The 14,606-nt window shown below is 39.1% G+C and overlaps 1 protein-coding gene across 4 annotated transcripts in view; it reads right to left on the reverse strand.

Moving 5' to 3' along the window:
* Positions 1–14,606, reverse strand: part of TERF1 (telomeric repeat binding factor 1) — a 40,221-nt gene that overhangs the window by 20,540 nt on the left and 5,075 nt on the right. For all 4 annotated transcript variants that reach the window (XM_007453714.1, XM_007453716.1, XM_007453717.1 and 1 more), the window contains exons 3-6: positions 7,954–8,075; positions 6,353–6,439; positions 2,394–2,543; positions 1,530–1,642 (exon numbers count right to left, since the gene is read on the reverse strand). In XM_007453714.1, the coding sequence (XP_007453776.1) occupies positions 1,530–1,642; positions 2,394–2,543; positions 6,353–6,439; positions 7,954–8,075 (472 nt within the window). The remainder of the gene's footprint in view (positions 1–1,529; positions 1,643–2,393; positions 2,544–6,352; positions 6,440–7,953; positions 8,076–14,606) is intronic.

Consider the following 14,606-nt stretch of genomic DNA (forward strand, 5'->3'; position numbering starts at 1 on the left):
AAAAAAAAAAAAAAAAAAAAGCAAAATCTAATTCATCAAGTAGGAAACGGAAAGCCAACAGAGGTTATTAAGCTGGGAAGTGAGTTAAACAGATTTATTTGTATGGGAAGCTAACCCTGGAAGTCACATCAAGAATGGATTTGTGTGGCACAAAGCTAAGGAATAATCTAGGATATAAATGGTAAGGGTGGATTAGAGGCATCTCTGCTATGGAATCCGTGACGCCTGGGGAGATAAGCAGCCGGATGTGTGAGGTAGAGGAGGTTAGCGCAGACAGATGAGAGCGTCAAGAGCTCTGCTTTACACGCTGAACTGCGCTTGTGTCTAGGAAAGCATGTGGAATAAGTGGGTCGTACTACACTGGGAGAATACATAGGAAACGTGCTCATTACATGCAAGATTCACGGTAAGTTCTAATCTTATTTTACTTTAAAGCAGTATTACAGTAGGCAGGAAGGCTGGGCCATAGAACGCATTGGGTCTTGGTACTACTAAACTTTGATTTCCTAAACAAAATGAAATAACTGAGCCAATAAAAAGGAAATCCCTACTTCTCAAAATGGGTCTTAGGAAAAACCCAATGAGCAATAAGACTGCAATAGAGCCCTTGGGGAGATGAAGCAGTGAGGAACAGATCATGCGCTGATAGGCAGGGACAAAAAGAACTATAAGACTGAGCTCAGTCCTGAAGTGTGACCAATGCCATGTCCATCCAACTCAGACTCCAATCCCCACCTCTCAATAAGTAGTTAAGATGGGGACTTACAGCGCTTACGTCATGGTCCCAAGAAAAGAGTAATATTACATCCACTGCCAAATACATCCATCCAGAGACCAGAAGGATCTGACCATTTGGCCTTGGTTTAAGGGTGGATGAAGGGGAGGAATGGACCATAGGTTCAATAGAAAAGATCATTATAATGGTAGAGCTTATCTTCTTCAGTAGGGTTAGTTTCTAAAGCAAAAGGTAAAAGCCAATTCTGTAAAAGTTACCCTTGAAAATCCCTAAAGAAGAAATAATTTTAGAAACTGAACTCGTCTCTCAACTTGTAGGACTGACACAGGCTTGTTTCCCTCCCGCACTGGAGCAAATCACTGTTTCTGCACTTGCGCACCAGATGAAGCAGTTAGCCTACCCTTAGAGAAGATGAACAATATTTTAACATACTAGAATAACCCTCAGTATGACAGTCACATGAGGGCATGTAGGATTTGAGAACTAAGGGGCACAGATGACTCAGGCTTTCAACCTCAACACTGTTCTAGAGTTCATGTTCCCTGAGAATGATAAATGATGTCACTCACACTAGCTACACAGTGCTGTTTTCTCTCTACTTTTGCTTAGCACATATAACAGAATATGCGTAAGCCCTAACTCTACAGCACTCCCAAACATCCAAATGTTAGCCATCAGTAACGCAATATACCTACTACTCGATAATCATTTTTATTAACAATGGTTCGCTAGCATCACTTTTACATAGATATTACATTCATAAGACAAAAAATATACTAATGAATTTACAAACCTTTCTCCTATATCCAAATTAGCTTCAGTTTCCAATTCAATATCATTACTATTAGGTTTATCTTGAGAAGCTGTTGTTCTTGCTCTTTTACTTTCCACTACTTTTGCTGCTGCCTTAAAAAGGGGGTTGCAGGAGACGAAGGGATGCATTAAGTCATTTCAAACAAGTAACATTTAATTAAGCCTTCTTGTTCTTTGACAGTCATAACCCAAGTGTCTTGTCACAGGTCAATAAAGGGCAGTGCATTGTTATTTTCCTCAGTAACTATGATATCACCATCAGCAACCTGCTTGGTTTATAAGCATTATGGAGAAGGGCTTTCCTTGCAAAGGTACTTGATACAGACAATGCTCTCTAGTCAGTGTTAAGATAAAAGGTTACTTTAAAAACATTTTTTTAAAGATTCTATGTATTTTAAAATAAAACTATCTCAAATTAATCAATGCTCTCATCTAACATATTAAGTTAAAACTTTTGGAGGCTAAGACAGGATAAAATGTAAAAAGAAAAATTTTAATGACCCTTCTTCAGTCCAATCTGACTTTCCCCAAAAATATGCTAAAAATTTCATTTAAATTTAATTAAACTATTTTTCCCTTATTTCTTAATTTGTTTTGATAAGTTTCCCCCTCAACTTTCTATTTTGAAAAATTTCCCCAACTTTTACTTTGAAAAGTTGTAAAAATACTACAAAGATCACCAATAAACCCTTTAGATCCACTAATTATAACATTTCACCACATCCTTCTACAAAATCACTAAATAAAAATCTGATTAGTTTTGAAGAATTTCTATTTCAAGTATTCTCCTTTATTGTAACAATTACTCTTAAGTCTGTTTACAATCTCTCTGAAATATGCATACCTTCATTAGAAAGGTTGACGATTTTTCATTTAGCACATAATTCACATAACTCTTAATTTTCTCCATCATGTGGTTGTAGCTGAAGTGTTGAAAAAAGGAATGGAATGTATCTTTCTGAGAGATTATCATAAGCAATTTCCTTTTTAAAGGCTAAAGAAAACAGAAGAAACTTACTAGCACATAAAGCACAAATACTAGAAATTTTGTCATATTATTTAACTGAAAAAAATCACTTTATAAACAAAAACTCAAGAGGTTTTAAAAATGCTCCCGTTTTAAATGCCCATCAATATATTTTTTGACTTACAAAAAAATTTAATATTTTACACATATGCAAAAGGATTAAAAAACCTTATGAACCTAAATATCCATTACCAAGTTTAAGAAATAAATCCTTATCTGTATAATAGAAGCCTTATTTACTACTATAATCTGATGGAACCCTTCCCCGACCCTGGCCTTCCTCTTCTCAAGGTAACCAATATCCTGAATTTAGAACTTTAGCACATCCATGCATTCCTTTACACTTGCACTACATATGTATGCATCCATAAACAATATATATAGCATTGTTTAGCATGGTTTTAACTTTATACCAATGGTGTAAAGCCTTAAATGGTATTTTTGATAAAAGCCCTAAATGGTATTTTTGATCAATGGAATACTGTACAACAGTGAAAGTAACTAGTAGTTCTCTAAATATCAAATCAACATGGATGTCATAGAGTTGAGCGAAATATAGAAAGTTTCGGGCTTCCCTGGTGGCTCAGCGGTTGAGAGTTCGCCTGCCGATGCAGGGGACACAGGTTTGTGTCCCGGTCCGGGTAGATCCCGCATGCCGCGGAGCGGCTGGGCCCGTAAGCCATGGCCGCTGAGCCTGTGCGACTGGAGCCTGTGCTCCGCAACGGGAGAGGCCACAGGGTGAGAGGCCCCTGTACCGCAAAAAAACCAAAACCAAAACCAAAACCAAAAAAACCATTTAGGGGCTTCCCTCGTGGCACAGTGGTTAAGAATCTGCCTGCCAGTCCAGGGGACACGGGTTCAAACCCTGGTCCGGGAAGATCCCACGTGCCGCAGAGCAACTAAGCCCGTGCGCCACATCTACTGAGCCTGCGCTCTAGAGCCCACGAGCCACAACGACTGAGCCCATGTGCCACAACTACTGAAGCCCACACGCCTAGAGCCCGTGATCCACAACAGAAGAAGCCACCGCAGTGAGAAGCCTGCCCACCGTGACAAAGAGTGGCCCTCCCATCGCCGCAACTGGAGAGAGCCCGCACACAGCAATGAAGGCCCAACGCAGTCAAAAATAAATAAATAAATAAAAGTAAAATTTAAAAAATACATACCATTTATTCACCTTTCCCTCCAGCCTGTTGAAAGCATGTAGGCTATTTTCTATTATCACAATGCTATTAAACATTTTCCTACATGTCTTCTTGGGCACAGTACAAGTTTTTCCTAGACAACAGTTCTTTCAATGCTGGTTGCACAATAAAGCTATAAAGCTTTAAAAAAAATTCCACTTCTCAAGCTCTATCCCAGAAAAATTGTCACAGTAGGGCCTAGTTTTCTTTTTTCAGTTTTTATTTTTTAAATAAAGCTTCATGGTTTTAAAAGTATTAAGTGAAAGTAAAAACAGTTACTCTAGGGTATTTATCTAGAAGTGGAATTGCTGGAATGCATGCTTACTGATTTTGTTAAAATGCTCTCCAAAGCTTAAGTACCAATTTACCCTTCTGAGAGGAAGGTACGGCACTTTTATCATTTCTCCACATTTTGAGCCAACTGTTGGTATGCTAAGACATTTTTAATCATTGCCAATCAGAAGTATAGGAAATGCTATTTCAATATATTATTGGTATTAACCTGATTACGAACATTAGTGAGGTTAACACTTTCCCTCTTAGGCTTCCTGGCCATAAAGTTTCCTCTTCTGTGAAGTACAAGCAGAGTGGGATTTCCAGTAGTCTCACAGTACTAAGGCAAAAAAGTAAGGGCAGGGAACCCAATAAACATACCAGGCTTCCAGCTGAAATCTCAGGAGGGTTACACCGTAGGAACAGGGGCAAATTAGAGATAGAATAAGCCTTACTAAAGGCTCAGTCCTTCAGTGAATTAAGGTGATTCCCTCTCCCCAAAACCACCATGTGAAAAGGTACTCAACTTCATTAATCATCAAAGAAACAGAAATTAAAACCCAATGCAATAGCACTATATATTTGCCAGAATGACTATAATGAAAACCACATATAAGGTCTGTGAAGCAACTGGAACTCTCCCACGCTACTGGAGGAATTAATAATAACTACTTTGGAAAATTCTGGCAGTATCTACTAAAACTCAGTATGTGCATATACTACAACTCACCAATTCTATTCCTAAGTATATACCCAATAGAAACACATATATTTTTTCTACAAAAGACATGTAAAGGAATGTAATGGACAAAATATGGAAATAACTCAAATGTCCATCCACAGTAGAATGGATAAATTGTAGTATATTCCTACAATGGAGCAATGAGAATGAACAAACGATTGTTATAAGCAACACCATGTATCTCTCTTACAAATATAAACTTGCTACATGATTCCGTTATATAAAGTTCAGAAATAAGAAAGACAAATCTTGGATGTTACAAGTCAGGATAGCGGTTACCCTTGAGAAGGTGGGAAGGATAGTGCCTGGAGGGTGCTGGTGATGTTCTGTTTCTTGATCTAGGAGGTCACCACACAAGTGTGTTCCTTTTGTGAAAATACGCCTACTTATACACTTATGATATATGTACTCTACTAAAGGTATGCTATTGTTCAATAAAGAGTTCACTAAAAACTGTATAAAACTACATTTCTTTGAATAAGCTTAATTTGCTCTCATAACTTTGTTTTTAATATTGAAAAATTAACTTCTATTGACCTTAACATTACACATACACACAAAAACTAGTGATAACATAAGAAACCTCCAGAAAAATAAGCAAGTTATAATGCATTCCCCTACACCTGCACTGCTCAATATGGTAGCCACTAGCCACACAAGGCTACTCAGCCCTTGAAAGGCGTTAAGCCCTGAATTTAGCGTTAAGTGTAAAATACACCCTAGATTTCAAAGACTTAGTACAGTTGTACCTTGGTATCCACATGGGATTGGCTCTAGGACTCTCCTCGGGTACCAAAATCCAAGGATGCTCAAGTCCCTTATATAAAATGGTGTGGTATTTGCATATAACCTACACATTTCCTCACATGCACTTTAAATCATATCTAGATTACTTATAATACCTAATACAATGTAAACGCTATGTAAATACTTGCCAGTGTGTGACAAATTAAAGTTTTCCTTTTTGAAACTTTCTGGAATTTTTACCCCTTAAGTATTTTCAATCTGCAGTTGGTTGAATCCCCAGATATGGAACCCAGGATACAGAGGGCTGACTGTACAAAAAAGGGAGTGCAAAATATCTCACCAATACTTTTTACATTGATTGTTAAAAGGAATAATGTTTTTGGATATACTGGGTTAAATAAAGTGTTACTAAAATTAGTTTTACTTGTTTCTTTTTACTTTTTTAATGTGGCTACTAGAATTTTTTTTTTTTTTTTGCGGTACGCGGGCCTCTCACTGTTGTGGCCTCTCCCGTTGCGGAGCACAGGCTCCGGACGCGCAGGCTCAGCGGCCCTGGCTCACGGGCCCAGCCGCTCCGCGGCATGTGGGATCTTCCCGGACCGGGGCACAAACCCGCGCTCCCTGCATCAGCAGGCGGACTCTCAACCACTGCGCCACCAGGGAAGCCAGGCTACTAGAAAATTTAAAATCACACACGGGACTGGCATTATATTTCTGTTGGACTATACTGTTTAAAAGAGAAAACATTTCTTTTCTCCTCCAATGTTCTTTCAATTTTCCTTATTCCATAAAAACGGCTCCAAACTTCTGATTCTAATTTAAATAATTACCGTATAAGAATCTGGGTCACCAAATATTCTTTCAAAGACTTCTTCTGCTTCCTTAAAATTTCCATTTTCCATGCAAACAGCTATAGCCTAAAAGACAGGATGACAAATACAAACCTTAGATTGCTTTTTAAAATATCTAACTGTTGTTTAATACTGAAATAACTCAGGTAAGTCTAAACTACTTCATTTAAAATATGGAGCTTAATAATTTTGATTTGATAAATGATATTAAAGGAAGGAATTAATAAATAAATCAGGAGCTACATTATATATATTGAGGACCCACCTAAATAGTCATTTTGAGCAAAAGGGAAGAGAGAGAAGAGGTAGATGGATGGTGTTTGTGATGATTAGGATATATAAAAGTTGCTACTTAGGACCCCAGGAAAATCTCTAATAGAAACTCAGGAAGCCAGATGCTTTTGAATAATCATTTTATAAACTGGCCTTTTTTGATACCATATGTGGTAAGATATAGGACCACCATTACCATCTGGGTAGGTCTGTAAACTTGGGAAAGCTATTTAACCTCTTGGCGTCTCCGTTTCTTTACACCAATGTAAAATGGTGAAAATAATAGTACCTATTTCACAGGGCAGTTGTGAGGATTAAAGAGTTATATATAAAAGTACTTAGAACAGTATCTGGCAAACAGTAAGCAATATATTATTACACGTTTGCTATGTATTTTATGGTAACCCGTTCAACTTTACTGGTATATTTAGCAAAGGCCTGCTTCCCCTAGAACTCCAAAAGGCTGGGATAACATGACAAATCCCTTTGCCCTGGGTTGAAATTCTTAAAAGCAGCAGTCATTTTTCTGCCAATTCTCTTCAGGTCTTAATTCTAATTGACAGTCACCACACCATCAATAATTAATTCCTGAGAAGATGGGACACCACCTGGATTTTCTCCTACCCAACCATGAAAATTTTTTTAAAAACTAGGAAAAGTTTATTTAACTATGAAATTCCTGAGTACATACTTTGCCTGTAAGCAAAACATATTTTCCCTGCTATTATATCTTTGAAAGACTTTCTTTGGTTTCTCACTCTTTAATAGGCTACTCCTACTAAAATTTTCTCTACATAGTTAAAATTTTACATTCTCTTAATCACAAAAACCCATTCATTTCTTATTATTTGATAATCTTTAGGGACTTCTCTAGTGGTCCAGTGGTTAAGACTCCACGTGTCCACTGCAGGGGGAGCGGGTTCAATCCCTGGTCAGGGAACTAAGATCCCACATGCCATGCGGTGTGGCCAAAAAAAATATTTAAAAAAATAAATAAATAAAAGGTAATCTTTAAATGGGAGAGCATAAACCACTGGTTTTTGAAATTTGCTTAGTAATCTTTAAATAGATTTGGCATATTTTCCAATGTGGGGACAATATGCACTTAGGTAGAAAACATTAAGTCCCAACTCTTAGACCTCATGTCAAGACTATAAATCATAGGTCAAATTTCTAAAGAGAATGATTATATTAAATTTTACTACAGGTTTACCGTCCAACTTCTATGAAGTGGCTCTTAGTTTCTTTAGATGTTGTTTTTATTTTCTAGCAAAATACTAATAATAAACACAAAGTAACACTCATACCTGAATTTTAATTAAATTCTGTATTTCTTCATGAAGCTTGTCATGTTCCTTTTCCATTGACACCCAAATCATCAGGGCTGATTCCAAGGGTGTAATTCGTTCATCACTTTCAAACTGTGCATCTTTTAAAACCAAAATAAAAATAAGTAACTCAGAAAGCCATGAAGAACTTTACTTTGTTAATTTTTTTATAAATTCATTTCTTTAAATATTGACTGAGTGTATACTATGTACCAGGCACTGCTCTCGTATATACCAGTTTAGGGAAGATTTTTCAAGTTAATTTCCTCATTAAAATCAACTTAAAAAAAAAATAAAAAATAAAAAACAGAAAAGGCTGTACATGAGTCCACAAAACATCTGAAGATTTTCTCTACTAAAATACTGATTTTAAGAGCTGAAATAAACTATATTTTATATAAGGTGTCAGAGTAACAGAATTCTTAAATGGTTTGTAAGTCTAACTGCAGTATAACAAACTTCATTGAGATACAGCATGAAATTAGTTTATTGTGAAATTTGATTTTCGCATATATTACTTTAAATCCTTGTTATATATTTTGTAGATATTTGAAACAGGATCAATCAAGAACTTCTCTCTCTACCAACATTATTCCAATCACCAAGGCTTAAAAACCTAAAGAGTGACTTCCCTGGTGGTGCAGTGGTTAAAATCCGCCTGCCAACGCAGGGGACATGGGTTCGAGCCCTGGTCTGGGAAGATCCCACATGCTGTGGAGCAACTAAGCCTGTGCACCACAACTACCGAGCCTGTGCTCTAGAGCCTGCAAGCCACAAGTACTGAGCCCGCGCGCCACAACTACTGAGCCTGCGTGCCACAACTACTGAAGCCCACGCGCCTAGAGCCTGAGCCCCGCAATGAGAAGCCCCCGCTCGCTGCAACTAGAGAAAGCCCGCACACAGCAACGAAGACCCAACACAGCCAAAATAAATAAATAAATTTATTAAAAAAAAAAACAACCCAAGGAGTCACCGTTTTACTCCTTCCTCTTTCTCATCACCATATACAATCGGCTGCGATATTGTAGAGTGGTCTTTAAAACTTTGGAGTTTATTCCAGACTCTATCATGTACTACCTGTGTGGTGCCGAAAAAGTTATTTTGCCTTTTAAGCCTAAGTTTTCTCACCTATAAAATGCTGTAAGTATGGGCTTCCCTGGTGGCGCAGTGGTTGAGAGTCCGCCTGCCGATGCAGGGGACACGGGTTCGTGCCCCGGTCTGGGAAGATCCCATGTGCCGCGGAGCGGCTGGGCCCGTGAGCCATGGCCGCTGAGCCTGCGCGTCCAGAGCCTATGCTCCGCAACGGGAGAGGCCACAACAGTGAGAGGCCCGCATACCGCAAAAAAACAAACAAATAAAAAAACAGAAAAATGCTGTAAATAAATACTATGTGAATATTTAATGAGATAATATTTGTACTACTGTTAAACTTTCTTAAAACAGAATTTATCAGCTTATTCTTATCAAAGACTCACAGTGGCTGGTAACGACTTAGCAAATTACACACAAACATCTCCATTTGAAATTCAGGGTCACGTGTAGTTGAAAATCCAATACATAAACTAAAATTACGTTTTAAATGCTGGCTCTCTTGAAATATAGTGATTCTTGATCACTGACCCCAGCCTATTATATCTAAGCTGCACCCTGGTGAATTTCAAGATTAAACCATGGGGTCACACACAAAACAGGGATTTTTTTTGTACCCTTGTTTTGAGAGAAAAAGTTGTTGGAAAGGAAAATAACAATATAATGAACAACTGCTGTATGTGAAGCCCAGCCAGGCACTTCTAGAACATTCTGTCACATTTAATTTACCAGACAGCTCTGTGAACCATGTTAGCTTATGGTCTACATCAGCCCGTTTTCTTCCTCCGCCACCAGCCCAGCCAGCCTACCTACCTACCGTCTTCCGCACGTCTGCTTTGCCTCTAGCCCTAATCCACTGACTGTCCAGCTCCAACTCACCTCCACAACACAGCACGCCACATGAGCCAGAGCTGGATGAGTGTGGGCTCCCCCAGCGGTCCTAATAGGGTGGGATTTCCTGCCACCTAGTCTGTTTATAAGTGAACAGTTCCGTGCTATTACTGCCCACCACTGGAGACTGCCTGGAAAGCATTTTGTAAATTGTAAAACCCAATATAAATATGGAATTATTTGCATCAAATGGTCCTTTACAACCTGGAAGAAATGGACAAATTCTTAGAAATGCACAACCTGCCAAGACTGAATCAGGAAGAAATAGAAAATATGAACAGACCAATCACAAGCACTGAAATTGAAACTGTGATTAAAAATCTTCCAACAAACGAAAGCCCAGGACCAGATGGCTTCACAGGCGAATTCTATCAAACATTTAGAGAAGAGCTAACACCTATCCTTCTCAAACTCTTCCAAAATATAGCAGAGGGAAGAACACTCCCCAACTCATTCTACGAGGCCACCATCGCCCTGATACCAAAACCAGACAAGAATGTCACAAAGAAAGAAAACTACAGGCCAATATCACTGATGAACATAGATGCAAAAATCCTCAACAAAATACTAGCAAACAGAATCCAACAGCACATTAAAAGGATCATACACCATGATCAAGTGGGGTTTATTCCAGGAATGCAAGGATTCTTCAATATACGCAAATCAATCAACATGATACACCATATTAAAAAACTGAAGGAGAAAAACCATATGATCATCTCAGCAGATGCAGAGAAAGCTTTCGACAAAGTTCAACACCATTTATGATAAAAACCCTGCAGAAAGCAGGCATAGAGGGAACTTTCCTCAACATAATAAAGGGCCGTATATGACAAGCCCACAGCCAACATCATCCTCAATGGCGAAAAACTGAAAGCATTTCCACTAAGGTCAGGAACAAGACAAGGTTGCCCACTCTCACCACTCTTATTCAACATAGTTTTGGAAGTTTTAGCCACAGCAATCAGAGAAGAAAAGGAAATAAAAGGAATCCAAATCGGAAAAGAAGAAGTAAAGCTGTCACTGTTTGCAGATGACATGATACTATACATAGAGAATCCTAAAGATGCTACCAGAAAACTACTAGAGCTAATCAATGAATTTGGTAAAGTAGCAGGATACAAAATTAATGCACAGAAATCTCTGGCATTCCTATATACTAATGATGAAAAATCTGAAAGTGAAATCAAGAAAACACTCCCATTTACCATTGCAACAAAAAGAATAAAATATCTAGGAATAAACCTACCTAAGGAGACAAAAGACCTGTATGCAGAAAATTATAAGACACTGATGAAAGAAATTAAAGATGATACAAACAGATGGAGAGATATACCATGTTCTTGGATTGGAAGAATCAACATTGTGAAAATGACTCTACTACCCAAAGCAACCCACAGATTCAATGCAATCCCTATCAAACTACCACTGGCAATTTTCACAGAACTAGAACAAAAAATTTCACAATTTTGTATGGAAATACAAAAGACCTTGAATAGCCAAAGCAATCTTGAGAACAAAAAATGGAGCTGGAGGAATCAGGCTCCCTGACTTCAGACTATACTACAAAGCTACAGTAATCAAGACAGTATGGTACTGGCCAAAAACAGAAAGATAGATCAATGGAATAGGATAGAAAGCCCAGAGATAAACCCATGCACATATGGTCACCTTATCTTTGATAAAGGTGGCAGGAATGTACAGTGGAGAAAGGACAGCCTCTTCAATAAGTGGTGCTGGGAAAACTGGACAGGTACATGTAAAAGTATGAGATTAGATCACTCCCTAACACCATACACAAAAATAAGCTCAAAATGGATTAAAGACCTAAATGTAAGGCCAGAAACTATCAAACTCTTAGAGGAAAACATAGGCAGAACACTCTATGACATAAATCACAGCAAGATCCTTCTTGACCCATCTCCTAGAGTAATGGAGATAAAAACAAAAATAAACAAATGGGACCTAATGAAACTTCAAAGCTTTTGCACAGCAAAGGAAACCATAAACAAGACCAAAAGACAGCCCTCAGAATGGGAGAAAATATTTGCAAATGAATCAACTGACAAAGGATTAATCTCTAAAATTTACAGGCAGCTCATGCAGCTCAATAACAAAAAAATAAACAACCCAATCCAAAAATGGGCAGAAGACCTAAATAGACATTTCTCCAAAGAAGATATACAGACTGCCAACAAACACATGAAAGAATGCTCAACATCATTAATCATTAGAGAAATGCAAATCAAAACTACAATGAGATATCATCTCACACCAGTCAGAATGGCCATCATCAAAAAATCTAGAAACAATAAATGCTGGAGAGGGTGTGGAGAAAAGGGAACACTCTTGCACTGCTGGTGGGAATGTGAATTGGTTCAGCCACTATGGAGAACAGTATGGAGGTTCCTTAAAAAACTACAAATAGAACTACCATATGACCCAGCAATCCCATGACTGGGCATATACCCTGAGAAAACCGTAATTCAAAAAGAGTCATGTACCAAAATGTTCATGGCAGCTCTATTTACAATAGCCAGGAGATGGAAACAACCTAAGTGTCCATCATCGGATGAATGGATAAAGAAGATGTGGCACATATATACAATGAAATATTACTCAGCCATAAAAAGAAACGAAATTGAGCTATTTGTAATGAGGTGGATGGACCTAGAGTCTGTCATACAGAGTGAAGTAAGTCAGAAAGAGAAAGACAAATACCGTATGCTAACACATATATATGGACTTTAAGAAAAAAAAATGTCATGAAGAACCTAGGGGTGAGACAGGAATAAAGACACAGACCTACTGGAGAATGGACTTGAGGATATGGGGAGGAGGAAGGGTAAGCTGTGACAAAGCGAGAGAGTGGCATGGACATATATACACTACCAAACGTAAAATAGCTAGCTAGTGGGAAGCAGCCACATAGCACAGGGAGATCAGCTCGGTGCTTTGTGACCACATAGAGGGGTGGGATAGGGAGGGTGGGAGGGAGGGAGATGCAAGAGGGAAGAGATATGGGAATGTATGTATATGTATAACTGATTCACTTTGTTATAAAGCAGAAACTAACACATCACTGTAAAGCAATTATACTCCAATAAAGATGTAAAAAAAAAAAAAAGTCCTTTAAATAACCATGCTATAAATATTAGCCATTACTGATAAACTGAACCCGGCCTGGCCATTACAATCTAAAATAAACTATGAGGGGCTTCCCTGGTGGCGCAGTGGTTGAGAATCTGCCTGCCAATGCAGGGGACACGGGTTCGAGCCCTCGTCTGGGAAGATCCCACATGCCGCAGAGCCACTACGCCCGTGAGCCACAATTACTGAGCCTGCGCATCTGGAGCTTGTGCTCCGCAACAAGAGAGGCTGCGATAGTGAGAGGCCCGCGCACCGCGATGAAGAACGGCCCCCACTTGCCGCAACTAGAGAAAGCCCTCGCACAGAAATAAAGACCCAACACAGCCATAAATAAATAAATAAATAAAATTAAAAAAAAAAAAATGATCCATGCTTTAAAAAAATAAAAATAAATAAACTATGAGGACAAGGGAGAGAGAGAATTATAGTTCTAAAATCATATTCCCTTATTAAGTAAGTGCTAAAATCAAGCTCAAATAAGAGGTTTCAAATACCATTGTTGCCAGTTAGAAACAGAGTATGCATGATAGTAATAGGAGTCACCACAAAGTTACCATAGCCCCATTTAGTGACGTCTTTAAGACAGAGTACACATGGGCTTCCCTGGTGGCGCAGTGGTTGAGAGTCCGCCTGCCGATGCAGGGGACGAGGGTTCGTGCCCCGGTCCGGGAGGATCCCACATGCCGCGGAGAAGCTGGGCCCGTGAGCCATGGCTGCTCAGCCTGCGTGTTCGGAGCCTGTGCTCCGCAACGGGAGAGGCCACGACAGTGAGAGGCCCGCATACCGCAAAAAAAAAAAAAAAAAAATACACAGAGCATGGTCCCCCAACAGGAACATCAGAATCACCTGGGAACTTGAAATGTAAACTCCAGGGCCCCTCACTCACCCTACTGAATCAGAAACTCATGATGGAGAAGGGGACTCACCATTCTGTTCCTTAAGAAGTTCTCTAATAATTCGGAAGCAAGCTAAAATTTGAGAACCATCGCTCTAAGAAGATAGGGATTATATTTCTTTTTTTTTTAAGAAATGTTTGGTGACAGGCAGTCAGTAAGAGCACATTAAGGAGTTTTACTCTAAGTACTGCTCAGGGTTTTTTTTTTTTTAATTTATTTTATTTTGTCTGTGTTGGGTCTTCGTTTCTGTGCGAGGGCTTTCTCTAGTTGTGGCAAGCGGGAGCCACTCTTCATTGCGGTGCGCGGGCCTCTCACTATCGCGGCCTCTCTTGTTGCGGAGCACAGGCCCCAGACGCGCAGGCTCAGTAGTTGTGGCTCACGGGCCTAGTTGCTCCGCAGCATGTGGGATCTTCCCAGACCAGGGCTCGAACCAGTGTCCCCTGCATTAGCAGGCAGATTCTCGACCACTGCGCCACCAGGGAAGCCCTATATTTCTTTTACTAGCTTTAAATATGTCTGTGTATAGATGTACATGCCAAATACACGTGAGCAAACTCTCAAAAACAAAGGACTACTCCCATCTGTTTCTTCTCATTGTCTCCCCTT

Source organism: Lipotes vexillifer, unplaced genomic scaffold (genome assembly GCF_000442215.2).
Source record: "Lipotes vexillifer unplaced genomic scaffold, Lipotes_vexillifer_v1.1 scaffold35, whole genome shotgun sequence".
Classification (NCBI taxonomy): Eukaryota; Metazoa; Chordata; class Mammalia; order Artiodactyla; family Lipotidae; genus Lipotes; species Lipotes vexillifer.